The sequence below is a fragment of the Balaenoptera acutorostrata genome, chromosome 1, assembly GCF_949987535.1.
Source record: "Balaenoptera acutorostrata chromosome 1, mBalAcu1.1, whole genome shotgun sequence".
NCBI classification, from domain to species: Eukaryota; Metazoa; Chordata; class Mammalia; order Artiodactyla; family Balaenopteridae; genus Balaenoptera; species Balaenoptera acutorostrata.
In genome coordinates, this window is record NC_080064.1 from 117618308 (window position 1) to 117637942 (window position 19635).

Genomic DNA, 19635 nt, shown 5'->3' on the forward strand with positions numbered 1-19635 from the left:
TACAAAAAGAACTCATAGGTACAGAGAACATACTGGTGATTGCCAGAGGCAGGGCAGGGGGTCAAAAAGCACAAATTTCTAGTTTTAAAATAAATAAGTCCCGGGACTTCCCTGGCAGTCTGGTGGTTAAGACTCCATGCTTCCACTGCAGGGGGTGCAGGTTCAATCCCTGGATGGGGAACTAAGATGCCATATGCCATGCAGCACAGCCAAAATATTAAAAAAAATAATAATAAATTAAATTAAATTAAATTCAAAAGTCCTGGGGATATAATGCACAGCATGGTGACTGTAGTTAGTAATACTGTATTGTATATTTGAAAGTTGCTAAGAGAGTAGATCTTAAAAGTTTTCATCATAAGAAAAACACTGTGTGGTGATAAATTATTGTGGTGATCATTTCACAATATATACAAATATTGAATCATTGTATTGTACACCTGAAACTAATACAATGTTATATGTCAATTATATTTCAATAAAAGATATTAATGGGTTTATGAAACACAAATAATAAAAATGAACCATGAATCAGTAGAAATTATTTTGAAATTGAGAAGCAAATTGAAACAAAAATTTTCAGATTACCAGAAAAGGTAATTCAATAAGAGGAATAGACAAATTTTGAACAGAATAAACAAGCACTTGGATTGTTTAATAATCCAACTAACAAGGGGAAGAAAATTGTATGAATACATTGGGGAAATATTACATTTCTTGTTGATTTGATATAAAAGATTGACACTGATGGAGATTGCATAAAACTCACATTAGTACACTAAAATGAGGACTTATGACAATCGGGTAAATGAGTGTCATGAACTCAAAGAACACTTAAGATTAATTACTAAAGGACTTCCCTGGTGGTCCAGGGGGTAAGACTCCATACTCCCAATGCAGGCGGCCCAGTTTCGATCCCTGGTCAGGCAACTAGATCCCACGTGCAAGCCGCAACTAAGAGTCCGCATGGCGCAACGAAGATCCTGTGTGCCGCAACTAAGACCCGGCACAGTCTAAAAAAAAAAAAAAAAAAAAAGATTAATCACTGGACAATCTCCTGAAATTCTACAACTCATATAAGAGAGAAATTTCAGAGATTTTTCCCAAATTTGACAACAATCAAAAAATTGATACAAGAAGCTGTGAAATGAAACATTCTAATCTATCAATAATAAAAGTGTTGATCAAAATCATGCCAGAGTAAAAAAACTGAATTATTGTTCTGTTCTCCATATAAGGTAATATTATAAAATCTTTATCATGTGAAGAGACAAAGAATAAGCTGCCAAAAAAAAGGTAAGGGCGAAAACTATTTTAGACTTGTTTCAGGCAGTGAATTCATATGAATCTTATGTCACTCTTCCAGATGTTATGATGTTTATAGTATTTGCCAGATTTTTATTTTTTTAATTTTTCTGCCACACCGCACGGCACGTGGGATCTTAGTTTCCCAACCAGGGATGGAACCCTTGCCCCCTGCAGTGGAAGCACGGAGTCTTAACCACTGGACCACCAGGCAAATCCCTGCCAGATTTTTTTTTTAATGTATAATTTGTTGTGACATTATTCTAGTTAAATGTTTACTCCTGTAATTAATTTTGTTTTGTTTTTCTTAAAAGGAGCTTCCAAAATTGTATAAGCTTCAGGCCTCACAAAACCCAGTTCCACCTCCGAGAAGTGGGGAGGCAACCTTTCCCTTCTCAGCAATTGGCTCAATTGCCCAGCCGTGTCCGATGGGTGTGGGGCGGATTGCCCTTGCTCTCACCTCCTGACCTCAGCCAGGCTCAGCCCACTCCTCCCCTCACCGTCCTGTTCCACCTTCTCCCCTGTGCCCTTCCTTGTCTTCCTGTCTTTTCTACTTGCTGTGCATCTTTGGGGGCTTCCTCCTTCTAGCCCAATCCTTAAGCTCTCATTTCACTCTCCTCCTGTGCTCTGCCCCATTTTCAGCATTCTCATTGCCTAGCAAGCCGAGGGATGAGAACATGAGAACAACGGGGGAGGTTTAAGAGTCTGGCTGCTGCCGCCTGAGGAAGAGGGCAGGTCCAGATTATCTGCCTAACCCTAACTCCACCTCCGGCTGCCTGACCCTTCCTACCAAGTCGCCACTCCCAGAGAAGTCTCAGAGTAAACCCAGGATTGCTGGCCAGGAGCCAGGAGCCCAGATCCCGGAGAGTTGCTGGGTGCCTCGGAGCTGGAGCAGAGCCCAGGGGCTGGGCTGGGTCCCGAAGCTCCTCCTCACCCTACCGGGCCTTGGGGCGCTGTGTCAGGCAGGCCTCACCCTGCTGTTCTCCTGAGATGCTCCCCACATTGGCTGAGGCAGGAGGGATAGGAATTTTGACTCTGTGATGAACAAGCACATTTAAATGGGAGGAGCCTGGGAGACAGGACCCAGAGGAGCCATTTGGTTAAAGTGAAAACTCTGGCCTCTCACTAGAGCATGTCTCCTAAGAGCATGAGAAAGGAGACTCTGATTCCCTTTCTCTCTCTCTCCCTCTCTCTCTGATATGCATTTAGGAACAGGGATCAGAGTTGTGGAGTCTGGATGTGGCCTGGGGGGAGCAGGGCCCCACATGGACAATGGGCAAAAAGATGGGGCTTCCACATTCCCATAGAAGACTTTGTGTTAAGTGCATGCAGTTGTGGGTTAGTGGTGGTCTATTGCACTCCTGTTTTCTCTGAACTCCTTTGCTGTATATACACATCCTGGCAGTTCTCCAGGATAGAGGCCCCAGCTCCTTCCTCTGGACCCACCTCCTTGGGCAGCTTCTACTCCCATCTTAGGGGTGACACCTGCCCATGATGGGAACTCTAGGATGCCCTTCAGGTCTCAGTAAATCATCGTTTCCTAGACTGTTCAGAGCCCACAATTCTATCTAAGGCAGCCTGGAAGGTGCTCTCCCAGGACTTGTGCTCCTGGGGCAGTGCAGTGAAGAAGGAAAGTAGTGACTGATTTTGGAGCCAGACCAAAAGACTTTGACCCCTGGCGCCGTTACTTACAGCTGAGAGACCTTAGGTGAACCGCCTAACCACCTGGGCCTTGTTTCCTCATCTGTGTCGGTGGGTAATAGCCCAAAAGAGAGGCACTGGGAAGAGCAGACCAGGCTGGAAAATCAGTTTGCATAGTGCCTGGTGGTTTTCTTCCCTGTTCCTTCCCACAGAGCAGGGAGATACTGGGGGGGGGTGGGAAGAATGTCTTTTGTCCTCAGTGTCGTATAAACACGACCAGGAATCAGACTGTAAATCCTCTAAGTTGCAAAGGATGCCTGAGAGACTGTTTCACAACCCCCTTCTTCCTGGAATACTTGAACTATCAAAATTGCCTCAAGTCTCTCTACAACAAAGTATAGCTTAAAACATAAATAAATACTTAAATGCATGAATTATTTTCCTCCAGGAATTTGCTGCCTTCCTGCTTTCTTCCAAGCTCTCTTTCTCTTTCCCATTCTTCAAAACTGTAGAGCCTTCCTGCTACAACCTGAGAGACTAGGCAAGGGACAGGGATGGGGAAGAGAGTCTGAGGAACAAGAAGAAATCTGGGGCCAAGGAGAGAGATTGTGAGCACGAGGGAAAGAGTTGGGGTGGAGTGGAACCGGGGGAGGAAGATGGTTAGGGTGGGAGTGGAAGTGGGGACTACAGGGTGAGGCTTGTGCCTGGCTGGAGGCCCTGCGTCTCGATGGGGGAAGGAGGGAAAGACGAGAGGGCACAGGCCAGAAGGGCAACATCACCCTCTGATACTGGTGCCCCCACCCACGGGAGGAGGAGATGAACCTCCAGAGCCGTGGCAGAGAGAGCCGCATGCTGGTCATACATCCCCATTTCCTCAACCTCCCTACCTGGCCACATTCCCACTGGGCAGATAACCCTCAGGCCAAGGAGAAAGTCATCCACAAATCTGCAGCCTCCCCTACTTCTTCTTCAAAATCTCATCACCCTCCTGACCGCCCCAGGTCCTTGGGCCAGTGTCGCCCTGGTGCCCTGCACACGTCTCCACACACCTGGCACCAGCTTCCCCTCCTACGTGACCAGCACGGCCCTGGACTGGGTGGCGGATGCTGAGATAAGGCCAAGGAGGGGAAAACCACCCAAGCCAGGAAGTTACACAGCCTGGTTCCCCCGGCAACCCAGCCACAGTCGCCAAACAGTACAGCGTGGTGGGGGGGTGGGGTGGGGTGGGGACAACTCCCGTTCAAGGCACAGCCAGGGCTGGCTCAGACCTCAGTTTTCTGGTTGGAGAAACTTCTTTCTCCAAATCCCCTAGGACAGTGTTGCCGCCTAAGAATTATGGGGGAAGCCAGTTTGAAATGCAAATTCAAGACACCACCCCCATCACCTCCACCACAGATTCCCGGCCTAATAGGTCTAATAGGACTAACTAGAATCTGCATTTCTAACCAGTACCCCAGGGGATTCCAATGCTCCAAGTCTTAGAGGGTAGCTGGGTTGGGGGAAAATACAGGATGGGGCCTACAGTCAGCCCATCCCCAGGGATGCTTGCCATGGGTATTTTCAACACCTGGCGACTGACCAGGAGTCCAGAGACCTGGATTCTAGTACATGCAGAACCAATTCAAAACCATGAACTTGGGCTGAGCTCCTCTTGGGCCTGCTACTAATGTTCTGAGAACCATGAGCCGTCTAAAGACACATAGGGTGTGCTTTCTACTCTCAAGATCCCTGGGACCATGGCCCATCACTTTCAGTCTCTCGGTTTCAGTTTCTCTCTTCTCCCCAAAGGGTATAAAAATATTCAAGCCTTCCCAAGAGGTGACAAGTCTCCCTGGAATTCATAGATATGGAAGTGCCTTGAAAATACAGCTCTCAGATACCGTCCTGGGGGCTGTGGTAGTTTTTATGGCTGGAGGGACATGGTAGGCTGTCAGAGGGCTCCAGAAAGTCAGGGGGCCTTCAGGACAGAAACCCCAAGTTGCAAGATCAGGGGCTGGGCCTCAGGGTCTCTTAGTTCCTTTCTGTGGCTGCCAGATCTCCGTTTGCCTTGGAGAGGTGGCTGGTGCAGAGCTGAACTTCCTGCACTTCTTCCTAAGCCAGACCCCTCCTTTCCTCACTGTGGCCCTGGCCTCCACCTACAGAAAAACCACAGTTCATGCTGGCTGCAGGCCGAACCCTTCCCCAGGGTCAGCCTCCAAGCCAGGGAGCTCCACGATGGGGTGAGCAATTAGCTTGGACTTCTTCTGCCACAAGTTTTAAGTCCCAGTTCAGCCACCTGCTAGGTAGGTTCTACAAGTTACTCTTGCTCTCTTAGCCTCAGTTTCCTCATCTGTAAAATAGGAGAGAATAATATTCTGTGGTGGTGGTCAAGCCCCTTCTCCTGGATTTCCCATCCTAGCCACAGACACCATTTGCTTAGTGGCTGAATCCTGAAGCCCCTCTTTCTGGATCCCTCGCCCCCTTCTTCAACTCTGCACAGTCAGAGTACTAAACAATATTGAAATCCAGTCTCTTCTTTCCATCCCCACTGGTCCTCCTCCCCCAGGCCACTCTTGCTTCTTCTGTGACTACTGCAGTAACCTCCTGGAGTTGGCCTGCCTCACTCACTAGTCTTCTCCAACCCTAGGCCATTCTCTACCCTGCAGCCTAAGGAAATCGGCTAAATTAAAACCCAACTCTCATCTCCTCATCCCCCTGCTTAAAATCCTTCAATATGTCTTCCCCTGCACTTAATGAAAGGTACAAAATTATTCATTGACATTGAAGGCCCTCTGATGATGTGCATTTCTCAGCACCCATCCCTCCGGCCTCTAAACACACCCATTCTACTGTCCAGCCCTGCACATTCCCATCTCCAGCCCACACCCATGCTGCAGATCGGCGGAGACCCGGAGACTGCTGTCCTCTTCAACACTACTGGCCTCTCCCTTATGCTTCTAATTATCCTTAAATCCTCCGTTCAGACCTTCCAGAAATCTTCACTGATGCCCCTCCCCGTGAGGCTGGGTTAAGTCCTCTCCTCTGGGTTCTCACCTAGACTCCCCTTAGCACGCCACAAATCACATTATAATTGGCCCTCTGCTCTTCTAGCTCCTCCCAGGAGGGCACAGACTGTACTTGTTTTGTTGACTTCTGTATCCTCCAACACCCAGTAAGTAGATGCCTTGCCCTGAATAGGTTCTCAATAAATATTTTTTGAAAAAATGGAAGAACAAATACAATATACAGGTAAAGCTCTCAGCAGAGTGACTAACAGAAAAATGGTGAATCATCGTCGTCATCATCACCGTGATGGTTCAGCCCCGCGCCGAGCTACATTTCTCTCATGGAAACACAACTCAAAGTTCGGGCCCTGTCCACAGCGGGGCGAAATGGTGTGGCAGCCCCAGTGTTTGGGGAGATGATTGTGTGACCCACTCCCCACCTACCCTCCCCCAGTGATGTTGATCTGTCCCCACCCAATCCCTGGTTCTCACCCTGACTCAGACTTCTTTGCCCACCCCCACTCCAGGCAGAAGAGGAACAGCCCCTTCACCTCCCCACTGAAACTTGACCTCTGACCACAGAGCCAGTGACTACTCCTTCTTCTGGAGGAGCAATCCCACCCCCACCAACCAGCAGCCCCACTCCCCCCAGCAGATCAGGGGAGAGGATCCCTGAGACACGTAGCCTCAGCTCACCATGACATCACCACCAACCTCCACCCCAGAAATGATCCAGGGCTGCGGGAGGCTGGCAAGTGATCCTCCCAAAGAGCCCTATTTGCATTTCTCTGAAAGCACATATCACTGGCTTTCTGAATTATCATGGCTCCTATCCATGTTTTACCTCCCCTACAGGACTAGGTACTTTTTGAGCAAAGAGATCATGTATTAATAATCTTCATATCCCCCATAAGGCCTGGCATAGGGTAGAACCCCAATAATTGTTGAACAAATGAATACATGAATGAAAAAATGGGTATATATATGAGTGTTCCCAGCAGAATTGCTCATTTTCCACCTTAAGAAGATGAGATTTGTCCTATTATTGAAGACCTTCCTCCTGACCCTTAAGAGAATCCAGAGGCTAATAACACCTCAGAGTCAAGAGGATCTTTTTTCCTTGTTTAACCTAAATGTCTCTAGGTGCAACTTCAGTGCATTGTCTTTTAATCTACCTCCCTAGCCACTGGGACTAAAACTCCTTTCTTCACAAGGAGACCGTTACTAATTTACTTTTAGCCTTCTCTTCAACAAATTTAATCCCAGGCCCTTTATTGCTCCCTCCCTGGGGCCCTACTGTCCAGCCCTTTCCCTGTTCCACTGGTCCTTGGGCTTTTTGCCAAGCTCTCAAAGGCCTCTCTGGGCTGCACAGGCAGGAATGGACATATTGTTCTCCATGGAGCCATGTACAAACGCTCAGACGCTTACGCTCTGCCTACACACACCCGACACACACCTCTCTGCACCCCCAGTCCCCAGTCCTTGGTAAACACATACTCACAGGCAGCCTCCACACATGGTCACAGTTTCATCTCCTCCCACCCGCACCCCCTGAGCCCTGGCCCTGTGAATTCTCACACACCTGGACGCACACTCAGTGCACATGAACAGACCGCACAGAACTATACTTTTCCCCAACAGGTCAGCCACACTGTGAACCCCTCTTCCTCCTCTCCCTCCTCCCCTCCCCCTCCTCCCCTTCCCCTCCCCTCCTCCCCCTCCCCTCCCCTCCCCCTCCTCTTCCTCCTCCCTGCCTTCCTTCTCCAGCTCTCCTTCCCATCAGCCACCATGGGCCAAGCCTACTTTCCCTTTACCTCCACAGTGACTTTTCCACTGCAAGGCTGAAGGCAAGGAGTAAATGAACCAATGCTGGCTCCTACCTCTTCCTCCTGCCCTCTTCCCATTTTTTTTCTGCCAAATCCTCAACCACCATCCATTTGCCCGGAGCACACAAACCACCCTCCATCCCCTTCCCAACCTCCACTCCTCAGGCTATAGGGAGAACCGGCTTCTCAGGTTTTTACTTTTGGGAAATGAACAATGAGGAATCATTGGAAACTGACCGGAAATGAGGAAGCATTGGAAACTGAAATGGAAACTGGTTTCATTTCAGATCCAACGACAGGCTGGGTCGCTGGGACCCTGGGCTGGCTGGGCACCAGACCAGGCGATTCAGGAGCATGAGGGCAGTGTGATATTCACTCATTCATTCGTTCATTCAACAAATATTTATCCAGCACCTACAACATGCCAGGCACTACTCTGCATCAACAAAACCAACACAAACCTGCCCTTACAGAGTGTACATCCTGTGGGTGGAGACAGAAAATAAATAAGTAAAATACATTGAGTATCACGTAGTGATAGGAGAAAGGAGGGAAGGAGGATGGGGTGCAGGCTGAGAGTGGAGTGTGCAATTTTAAACACGGTGGCCAGGGAAGGCAGTATGTTTGAACTGGAAGGTGACATTTGAACAAAGACCTGAAGGAGAGAAAGTAGCCACGGTGACACCTGGAAGGGGAGACTGTTCGGGGCAGCAGGAACCGTCCTGCAGGCGCAGGGTGTTAGGGAACACCAGTGTGGAAAGCCACGGGGAATGAGTTGCTAGGAGATGGCAGGAAAAGGGGGTGCCACTCAGAGAAGCTTTTCCTTCTATTCCCAGGATTGGGACCCATTCTGGGCTCCAGGGCCTGAGGGAGTGCCAGGAGAGATGAGAGGGGCCAAATTAGGGATGAAACTGTGATCTCAGATGGAACAAAATGCTGTAAAGCAAACAGAAAACAAAACAAAATGTTGAGGTGTCAGTGGAGGCCATTTCCAGAAGGAAGGCGCTGAACCTGGAGCGAAGTGGATTAAGGGGAGACGTGGAGGGGCCTCCCAGAGCTTGCTGGTGGGTGGTGATTCCAGCAAGGAGGGAGGTGAGCCCCGTGGCTGAGCACCTCTCAAATCCAGTCCGGCTGAAGCAGCACAGTCTCAGCCAGCTCCCAGCCAGGGTGACCTGGGTTCAAAACCCCTGTCCGTCCACTAAATCCTTACGTGGCTTTGGGTGAGTTTCTTGTCCTGAGACCCAGTATGCTCATCTGGGAACAAAATGAGGGAAAGAATACAGTAATATCCACCTCGCGGACTAACATGGGAATCTGCTGGGAGAAGACAGTGGTTCTCAGTCTTGGCTCTGTGGTGTGCCGGTCCCAGAAAGCCGTGAGGCCTGTGGCCAATAATTCATAGCTATAGTTAAATCAGAGAAGGGTGCAAATGGTTTGTTTTTTTAGTTTAAATATCAATGAATTCAATGTTGTCTCTGCAATGACATCACTCTTCCTCCCTGGCATTCCATGAAGGCTTCCTGAATGGGAGATAACGGGGTGGAGTGACAGCTAATCCCCTGGGAATTTGCAAATAGGCTGCACCCTATCTTATCTGTGCCACAGCCCAAGGGAATACAGCAGGCAAGCAAATACCATCTCGCCCATGGCTGGGGCTCGGATAAGGCGGAGAGCCCCTGAGCTGACGGCTAATGTACAGCAGCGGCATGGGGCCTGGCACACAGTAGGTGCTTCTTGGCAGAGTGAACCACAGTGGGGTGGGAGAAAGGAGAATGGAAGCTCCCTTGTTATCCACCACTGCACAATTTGTCACCCTCAGGCACAATGTTGTGGCTTTCCCATCCTCGGGAAATAGAGATACACTGAAGTAGACATGGGGAGAGGGACAGTGGAGGCCAGGCTGGCTGATGCGGGTGGGAGCTGAAGTGGGGGACTGGCCCAGGGCCTCTAGGGAGTCGCAGGGTCGGATGGGAAGGCCGTGAGGTTGGAAACTACAGGTGGAACATTCATGCCTGGGTCAGGGCTGGGAGCTCAGGACAACCTGACCCCAAAATTGATTATTGTGGTCCAAGGCCACCCATCCAGAAGGAATGCTGCTAGGTTCTCACCAGCACGCAGCTCACAAGTGCCTGAGATGATCAACAAGGCTTCCTGCCTCCAGCCACGACCACCGACTCCTTCCTGCTCACTCATCCCCCAGCTCGCCAGATCCTCACCACCGCAACCCCTACCCGTGGCCCCCAGACTGGTCTGGCCACCAGAGGCCACCTTGCATCAAGCCTGCCTGAGGGCCTCCCACCCAGACACTTGCCAGGACTCAGGGCACCTTCCTGCAGTGGCTGAGAACTGTTCTGGCTGTGGGAGGGGCCCAGCCAGGAGCACCTGGGTAGGTGCCGGCCCCCCTCCCTGTGGACCCTGCCCACGTATGCTGCCATCCTGGCTTCTAGCCCGAGGGCAGCTGGGAGGGCCTGTCCCTTCTCAACCCCACCCCTAAACCAAGTGAGAAAAAGAATGGGAAGGAAATCGATGATGGGGAGATGTGTGTAACCTTTCATTTCAAAGCCCTCTTCCCTGGAGCCAGTCACCGCCCTTCCCCCACACTCCTCCCTTCCCAACAGCGGACTCAGTGGCCCCAGACACAGCCAGAGTCCATCCAAAAAAAGACAGAGATTCTTTATTTAAATCAGCAAACTCAGATTCTTCAAGCCCCAGCCCATGGTGGGCAGCCTTCCCTCCCCGGTCCCCTCACCCCCACCCCTTAGCCACAGAGAGGGGAACGGAAAATGAGAAGCCTGAAGGCCTCTGCCAGGGCAGGCTGCCTCAGAAGTGTGGTGAACGCAGTCCAGCTGGGGCTGGGGGGGCGGCCGCCACAGGCCCCTCCCTATAAATTAACTCCCTGCAGCCACAGCTGTGGGCGAGGCGTACTTGGGGGGAGAAGGCCATTAGGCAGCATCCCTGACTCCCAGCCGAGGAATGGATTAGGGCACAGGGCTCAGGGGAAGAGAGACCAGAGAGAAAGAGAAGAGGTATGGTGGGGAGAGGGGGTGATGCCCACCTAATTTTGGTCCCGGGGAAGAGAGGCCAGTTGGTCCAGTTTTGGTGGATTTGGAGAAGGGAATGTATTAGTAAGCACAGTGGGGAGGCCACCGTCAGGCAACCCCAGAGGAGACAGGCCAGGCCCCCACCCTGGCAGAGGGGAGCGTGAGAGCTCCAGGGGCTCTCAGGGAATGTCACTGCTAAAATATATATATATACATATATATATATATATATATATATATATATATATATATACATATATATATATATTAACCATTCACGGCAGGCAGGGGCAGGGCTGTGGGTGGGATCAGAGGATCTGGCGTGGCATCCCGTAGCCGGTCATGCCTGCCTGAGATGCCCCGCGGTTGGTCCCCATCTGTAACCCAATCACATTCTTGCCCTCCTGCAGCTGGTTGTCTGAGAAGTTCCGAGGGTTCTCCTTGGATTTCCTGGGTGGAAAGGGAGCATTGGTTAGGAGGGTGGAGGCTGCCCCAGTAAATGTCCTCCGTGGACAGAGCACAGGCTTTCTTTGGCTTAAGTGCTGGTTCCAGCTCTGCCCTGGAGAGCCTTGAGCTCTCTGAAGCCACCCCCTCATCTCTCAAAAGGGACTGTCCCTTGCCATCCCGGGAGACGCGTGAGGATTAAGTGAGACGAGGAATGGGAAAGTGCTTTGTAAAGGGCATTTCCTAGGGACAGGAGTGGGCAGATCACCGCGCCGGCCCGGGGCCTGGGCTGTCCCAGCAGTACTCACTTGGGAAACCAGTTGGGATCTCCAGAGAAGAGCCCATTGTTCTGGGCTACCGCCAGCCCACCCAGGTTCATCAGTGTCCGCTGCACACAGGCCATGTTCTTTCCTGGGAAGAGGGAGGGGGTGTGTTGGCCTCAGTGGGTCTGGGGTCCTGCATGGCAGGCTTCCACCTCTAACACTAAGTCAGCAGGCCCAGCTTCCTAATTCTTTTACTCTTGGTCTCCCTACCCTTCTCCAACCCAACCCCCAATATGGCTAACTCCTCCATAAACACACACACACACACCCCATTGTCCTCAGGTGTCAGAAACCTGCCCCTTCTCCCTGGTGGACATGGCCCAGCCCAGCCTCTGGTCTTCTGGATGACAGTGCCCTGGCCCTGACCCACCTTCCCAGAGGTCCACAGTCTGGAAGATGTCAGTGGTGTTGATGCCGTAGCGCTCGGCTGCTTGCAGGAACTGGGAGATCTGCTCCATTTGCTTGAAGGCCATGGTGGAGGCCTGGATCTTCCTCACTGGGGCCTGCCCCTCGGGGTACAGCCCATTAATGAGCTCACACAGCACCTGGATGAGGACAGTAGGTGTGCAGAAGTGAGGCCCTGCCTACCACAGATCAGAATGTACCACCCTCGGCGCTACAGACAGTGAACCGCAGAGGTGCCTCTCCTACCTGAAGACAGCTCTGACTCTACCTGGAGTGAGCATCAGGCCCTTCCTGCCCAGCCGCCTGCCTCTGAGCCCAGAGTGTAAACCGTGCTATTCCAGGATTACCAACTAGAGCACACCTCCCCCAGCTCTCCCCTTAGAGCTCCTCTTCCTTCCGTCACACACGGCTTCCACGGCAGGGAGGCACGTTCACCCTCCCACTTCCCTCGGCGGGAGGGAGGAAAGCAGGGGGCCTCTGCACGATGAAGATATCCCGGCTCAAGAAAAGCTGGGAGGGGGCTGCCCTCCGTTCTTCAGCTGAGACAATCCCCGGTCCCTCAGACCCAGCCCTGCTCTCCTGGCACTTCTGGTCAGGGGCACCCAGCTCTCACCGTGCCATCCTTGAGCCAGTTCTGGAAGTTCTCGCGCCCAGGCTGGGGCCGGCCCACATCCTTGCGGCACTGGGTGGTGATCCATTGGATCAGGATCTGCTCCAGGTCCGTATCATATTGTTTCTCAATCTTCTGCTGCACCTCCCGGCTCAGGCCGTAGGAAGGTCCCCTGTTGGCCATTCCAAAGGGTGGTGGTGTCTGGGGAAAGCTGGGGAGAGGACACATCCAGGCCTGTGGTCAGCGCTCTGCAGCCTGTGGGGTGGGGGATTCTGACACACACCATATCCCCAGGGTGGGCCCTGGTGGTGAGAACAGCCACCAAATGAGGGAAGTCTCACCTTAACCCCTGGACATGGGCTACAGTCTCAGTGCTCAGAACTCTAGGAGGTGTTAAGGCACCTCCGGGTTCTTCCACCCCTGTGACAGGTAGCCTGTCTACTCTACTGAGGCTTCCCATTAGATTTCATTTGAATGGTTCCACTGCTACAATGAAGTATAAAACCCACTGGAATAGAAAATAGGGTAAATGAGGCCAGGATTGGGGGTTCAGCCCCTCATTTGGGGTGGTCAGCTTTAGCAAAGGCAAACTGGTCATTCTAACCCCAACCCTGCCTTTTCCAGTTCTGGGCAAGAGAATGATTTGGAAAGAATATGGAGTGGCTGGAGAAACCTATGTCAGGAGCTAGGGGACTGGACAGATCTACCCTTAATTAGCCACTGGGTTTTAATTGAACACCATTTGTGCTGGGGATTGTGGAAGACACAGAAGTCCTTGGTCCTAAAGTTGCCCACAGTGCCATCAGAGAGACAAAGTGAGCACATATGAAAGGGCAAGAGTTGTACATGATGAATATTAAACTACACAGTCAGACCATATGTTGTAGGAATTGAGAGAGGAGTATTGGCAGAAGCAGCCTGGAGGACTTCCTGGAAGAGGTAGGCCTGAGTAGGTCCTTAACAGATTTCACCAGGCAAAGGGGCTTCCCATGAGAAACCAGGTAATACCTAATTCTACTTTCCTTTCTAGAAGCAGTGGTAGGCAGAATAATGGCCCCCCCAAAGGTGTCTATGTCCTAATTCCCAGAACCTGGGAATGTTACCTGATATGGCAAAAGGAATTTTGCAGATGTGATTGAATTACAGCTCTTGAGATAGGGAGAGTACTCTGGGTCTCCAGGGGGGCCCAATGTACTCACGACAAGGGTCCTTATGAGTGAAAGAGGAAGGCAGATGAGTCAGAGTGGGAGAAGTGAGAAGGAAGCCAAGGTTGGAGTGATGCAGGGTCATGAACCAAGCAATGCAGATGGCCTCCAGAAGCTGGGAAAGGCAAGGAATGGAATCTCCCCTAAGTCCCCCGGAAGGAATGCAAGTCCTGCCAACACCTTGATTTTAGCCAGTGAAACCTAGCTCTACAAGATATTACATGTGTGTTGCTTTTAGTCACTCAGTTTGTGATAATTTGTTACAGCAGGAATAGGGCACTGATCCAGGAGCCTTGGGTGGCATTTTTAGGGAAACCCTGGAAGAGAGGGAGGGATGGGGAAATACACAGCAGGGTTTCTTTAACTTAGTTTGAGGACCTCAGTTAGGAAGAACTGGGTGGTTTCCTGACCACGGGCCTGGGTTGACAGCACCTCGCAGTGGGTAGTCTGTCCCCACCTGCCACCTCCCTGCCTAGGTCCCATACCCAGAGCCCTGTCCTAGGAATGCTACCCATGCCAAGGGGGAGCCAGGACCCCATTTCCTGCCCCCATCCCCTCCCCACGGGCTCTTCTTTCTGCTCTGAGATAGAGCTGGCTGACTGTACCATAAAAGGGGATGCCCCAGGCCAGGCACCTCTGTTCAAGGAGAAGGAAGGGAAACACTCCCTCTCCCCACCTCAGGCCCCAGGCCAGAGGAGTCACTCTGGCTCCCTGGGTCCCCTGCACAGCCGGTTGAGCCATCCCAGCACCCCCTCCCTGGGCCTCGGGGCAGGCCACAGGGACAGCAGCTGCCTCAAACGCCCTCCCACCTCTCAGCCCCGGGGGAGGTGCGGCTCGGGCCAGTCCCCTCCCCTCACTCCAACATGGCTGCTCCTTCCGACTGCAGCCTATTGGGCTGCACATTTCCGGCAGCGATCCTCCCCATAACGTTAAACCTCATTAAGACAACCCAGCCCCGCTTCACCCAGCCCGGAAGCCCGGCCAGATAAATGTCAGTCTGGGCCTTGACCCACACCACCAGCCCCATACACGCACTCAGCATGGGGAGGGCAGGCCGGGCCGAGTGGAGAGAGGGAGACAAGATTCCCTCCCCTCAGCCCAGCCCCAGCTGCCCAGCCGAGAGCCACTCGGTCTCCCTAAGCCTGTGACCCCTGACGCACAGGGCCACGGCTGGGAGGCTCAGAAGGAAGGAGAGGGGGGCCAGAGGCTGCTGCCACCAGTAAGCGCCCTTTTCCCAGCCCAATGTTCAGACCTCACTTCTGGGAGCAGCTTCACTGTGGTCACCCGGGCCTCAGGGCTGTGTCTCCGTGGATCCAAGTGGCCTGAGGCCCAGGGATCACTATGGCCCAGGGAAAGAAAGGACAGGAGAATGATTAACCCAGACACCAGGGTTAGGAGGGGAGCGCAGGACCGAAGAGTGACCCCTCCAGTGTCACCTATGGTATGGACGGGCAGGACAGACTCGGCCTCCCAGACCCACCTCTGGGTGGGTGTTGGGGGCCCTCCTAAACTCTGGCGCCTGGGCACATCTGGCAAGGTCACAGACTCCAGCTGCAGTGTCTCGGCTCCACTCTGGGGCCACTGCCCTAGATCCCGAGGTGCCAGAGCCATAAAGCAGAGCTCTGGGAGGAGACAGGCCAGACGGGCCCAGCCTGCCCACGGCTGCCCTCCCCACCCCCGCGAGCAGGCACACGCTGATGGGCTGCGGCCGCTGGAGCTGGAGTGGCCCGCGCTAGTGACACTCGGGGAACCTACCCTGGCTCTCCCTTAAAGGAGGGAAGGTAGCCAGTTGCCTACTGGGGTGGGGAAAGGCTGTGTGGGAGACGCCCAGAGCTGGGGGTCCAAAGGGAAAACAACAGCTGCACAGCTTGGGGGGTGGATTGGCAGTGAGTAACCTAAACTCCAGAGCTGCCTACAGCGGTGGGAACAGCCCTCACTCCCACCCACAAGGTTACAACAGTTGGGAAAGGGGGAGGGGCCACAAAAGGCACTCCAGCCCTCAGCCCCACCCAGACCCTGGGCTGGAAGCTTACCTCACCCCACCGCCGACGCCAAAGAAAAAGCGGACATGGGGTGGGAGTAGGATTCCAGGGCTCCTGGCTGGGGTGTTGAACTGGAAAGACAAAGGGACTCTCCATTCATTGTACAGAGAGGACACAGGGGAACTTCCCAATCCAGAATTGGCATTAAGACTATTTTGAAAAGGCGAAACAGGGATACTTGCCCCCAAAGTGAAGTGCCACAGGGAGCGGGGGTGATGGGAGACCTATGACTGAGGGGCCACCTTGGGGCAGCCCCCTTGGTATCAAGAGTCAGCGGGCAGGAGAGAAAGCTGAAGCTATACAAACAGGAAGCCACAAGGCTTGCGCAGGAGGAGGGGCATGGTGGGGGCCGTTGCCATGGCTTCTGTGTACCAAACACAGGAATGGGGCAGGGTGGGGGCACCAGGCGGAAACATCCACTCGGCGCAGGAGTGGCGGGGAGGCTCCGAGTGGGGGCGGGGCGGGGGCGGGGCGGGGGCGGGAGCAGAAGTGGGATCCTTGGGAAAGGGGCCGCTTCACAGGTACAGACAGGTGCAAGGGATTCCTCAAGGAAGCAGCTGTGGAGGGTTCGGAGGGCGGAGAAGGGAAATTACAAATTTTGGGGTAGAGAAATAGATTTAAGGAAATAGTTCAGGAGTAGAAGAAATGTCCTGGGAACAGAAGGTACATTCTGAGCTAGAGAGCCCCATAACTGAAAATCCTGGGCGGGAGAAGGGATGGGGATGGGGGTGGGGGAGAATGGATGGGGGGTGGGGTGGGGGAGAAGGGATGGGGTGGGGTGGGGGAGAAGGGGTGGGGTGGAGGAGAAGGGATGGGGTGGGGTGGGGGAGAAGGGATGGGGTGGGGTGGGGGAGAAGGGATGGGGGTGGGGGAGAAGAGATTAGAGGCCAATCCCCAGAGAGCAAAAGAGGGACCCAGGCTGTGGAGTGGGGGGGGGTGGGGGGAGAACTGCACTTGGACAAAGACTTATTTGTTGATTCTGGAAGGGTAGGGCCCTTCTGGCCCCACCCTACCTTGGCCTCCTCGGCAGTCTTCCCTGTGGGCTAGGAAGGAGAAACTGGGAGTGGGGTTAAAGACGGGGAGCTGTCCCTCTGTCTGGTGCTCTGGAGTCAGAAAACTAGGAGAGCCACAGGCCTCCTCTTACACCGGATCCCCACACTAGTCCATCCTCACTTCTACCCCGTTTCTTTCTGCTCACAGATACCAAGGTGCCCCAGAACTTCACAGATACCGGCTCCAGGAGACTCCAGGAGGCCTGCAGAGGGAGCGGGGGTCGGGGGGGGGGGGAGGTGGCAGTCCATTTCCGGTCCTGCTGGTCCGACCTCCACAGCCGCCCCCCCTTGCCACACCCTGGGCCGTTACTGGGATGAATCACCCACCGCCCGCCGCTGGGGTGACGCAGTGGTCTGGGCAGCCCGCCCGCCCGCCCGCGGCCACCACCGACTTTCCCAGCAGCAGGGGGCAAGGGGTGGGGGCATCGGCTCCCGTAGGGGCTGGAGGCCTGGAAAGCATCCATCCTCCCTCAACACCACCTCCAACAGGCAGGGCACGCTGGGGCGCAGTCAGGGCTGCAGCCTCCCAGATGTTTCAGGTCGGGGGGACTCTCCTGGAGGCGATTGGAGCTTCAACTCCCCGCCCGAACCCGGGAAGGCGAGGCCACTGCGGGACCCGCGCACGGAGCCCCCTCGCCCCAACCCGCGACTCCGAATCCCCAGAAAAACGAGCTGCAGGAGAATGAACAGAAAGGTCGGCTTCGGGGACGCAGAGGGCAGGCAGCACCCACACGTGCTCCTGGAACTAGGAAGTGAAGTGTCGCTTCGGAAGCCCCGGCGGCGCCAAGCTGGCCAGGGTGGGCGCCGGGACCCTGTACGCTCCATCACTCGGGGCCAGCCAGCTAATCCCTGACGACCCCCTTTCCCCACCCCAGCGAAGACCTGGGGCTGGAGCCGGCGGGCGGGACGCAGTCCCCGAGTCCCTGATCCGGACGGACGGCCCCGTCTATGCACTTGGAACAGCGGCTGACCTCATTGCTCAACAATGCGGGGTCAGAGCCTGGGGACAGACCTGACAGCCCGGGGAGGGGCAGAGCAGTCAACGGACCCTTGCCTGCCAGCCCTTGATCACCAAGCTCACTGGAGCAAGTCGCAAGCTCTGGCTTCTAGCTTTCTAGAGACCCCTCCCTCCCGCTCACCTTTCACGCGGGCCGGAAAGTTGCGCACTCAAGGCGGGATCTGCAGCGCGAGTGAAGCGCCCGGGCCGGGCCCGGCCGGAGGTTTTCAGCCTGCTCCCGCCTCGGACGGGGCGGACCAGGGGCGGGGCAAGGGCCGAGAAGGTTTAAAGGCGCCGCAGTCCAGAAGCTGAGGGCAGTGCTTAAAAGAGAGGGGCGGTGGACAAGAACCTGAGTTAAAGGACCTGGAGGCAGTAGCCTCCACTCTTGAGAACCTCTACCCCTACTCCAGAGCCCTTAAACTTGTGCCCCAGTGGGAAAATTTCTGCCTAGGTTAGCTCAAGACTGTGGGCGTTTTTATGCGGGAAGAAACCTCTTGGTTTAAAAAGGGTGGTTAGGTAAATGGAGGCACAGGAAGACGCTCACCGCGCCCCCCCCCCCCGCCTCCACACACACACACGGCTGTCTAGGGTGTGGCAGGACTGGGGCTAGCGGGCCAGGACAGCTCCTGGTCTTGGTGGTCTTGCTCCCCTCCTTCTTCAAGCCCCAGACTAGCAGTGAGGTCATTCCGTGCCCAGGGCCCAAGAGGCATGATCAGCGTTGGGGCCCAGGGTTCAGACTTGACTTTTTTTTTTTTTAAACTATTTTATTTTTTCATTTTATAATTTATTTACTTATTTTGGGGCTGTGTTAGGTCTTTGTTGCGGTGCGCAGGCTTCTCGCTGCGGTGGCTTCTCTTGTTGTGGAGCACAGGCTCTAGGTGTGTGGGCTTCAGTAGTTGTGGCACATGAGCTCAGTAGTTGTCGTTCGCGGGCTCTAGAGCGCAGGCTCAGTAGTTGTGGTGCACGGGCTTAGTTGCTCCACGGCATGTGAGATCTTCCCGGACCAGGGCTCAAACCTGTGTCCCCTGCATTGGCAGGTGGATTCTCAACCACTGCGCCACCAAGGAAGTCCCCAGACTTGACTTCTTTCCCCTTCATTTCCTCCTCTATGACCTGGCACCTCTTCTTAATCCTGGAGGGATCAAAAGAACCCTCAGTGGAGGAGGAGGCTGGCAGTTCTTCTGTCTCTGAGGGTGGAGGAGAGCCTCTTTTGGGGGTTGAAGGAGGGCTCCCCCCTCCCTGTTTTCAGGCTTCAGTTGAGCAGTCCCTCTGGAGTGGAGTCCCTGCTTACATCCATCAGTGGAGTTCTTCATAGATGATAGAAGACCCAGTTGAGCCTGGTTTTCAAGTGCATCACCAACCAGTGCCGGACTTCCCTGGTGGTGCAGTGGTTAAGAATCCGCCTGCCAATGCAGGGGACATGGGTTTGGTCCCTGGTCCGGGAAGATCCCACATGCCACAGAGCAACTAAGCCCGTGTGCCACAACTACTGAGCCTGCACTCTAGAGCCCACGAGCCACAACTACTGAGCCCACGTGCCACAACTGCTGAAGCCCGTGCGCCTAGAGCCCGTGCTCCGCAACAAGAGAAGCCACCGCAATGAGAAGTCCACGCACAACAAAGAGTAGCCCCGGCTCCACGCAACTAGAGACAGCCCGCGCGCAGCAATGAAGACCCAATGCAGCCAAAAATAAATTTTAAAAATAATAATAATTTAAAAAAAAACAAACCAGTGCCTTCCCACGTTTCCATTCTCTCTT

General features: G+C 53.7%; 1 protein-coding gene across 2 annotated transcripts; it reads right to left on the reverse strand.

Annotated features, from left to right (window-relative positions):
* Nucleotides 1–634: 634 nt before the first annotated feature.
* On the reverse strand, nucleotides 635–18132 carry TAGLN2 (transgelin 2). Of its 2 annotated transcripts, none has more exons than XM_057530105.1 (5): nucleotides 18018–18132; nucleotides 12583–12790; nucleotides 11935–12109; nucleotides 11550–11652; nucleotides 635–1013 (listed from the first exon to the last, which is right to left on the reverse strand). In XM_057530105.1, the coding sequence occupies exons 2-5, from the start codon at nucleotides 12760–12762 to the stop codon at nucleotides 923–925; spliced, it is 549 nt and encodes a 182-aa protein (XP_057386088.1). In that variant the 5' UTR covers nucleotides 12763–12790; nucleotides 18018–18132; the 3' UTR covers nucleotides 635–922. The 2 variants fall into 2 exon arrangements, with proteins under 2 accessions (XP_057386088.1, XP_007171857.1); XM_007171795.2 differs by lacking the exon at nucleotides 635–1013 and adding an exon at nucleotides 10405–11247.
* Between the last annotated feature and the right edge of the window lie 1503 nt (nucleotides 18133–19635).

Excerpts from the sequence above, each read along its gene's own strand:
- TAGLN2 (XM_007171795.2), bottom strand. The coding sequence starts at position 12,762 with ATGGCCAACAGGGGACCTTCCTACGGCCTGAGCCGGGAGGTGCAGCAG. Across the intron at positions 12,110-12,582 it reads ACTGGCTCAAGGATGGCACG|GTGCTGTGTGAGCTCATTAA; the intron begins GTGAGAGCTGGG and ends GTCCTCATCCAG. Across the intron at positions 11,653-11,934 it reads GACTGTGGACCTCTGGGAAG|GAAAGAACATGGCCTGTGTG; the intron begins GTGGGTCAGGGC and ends CCCTCTTCCCAG.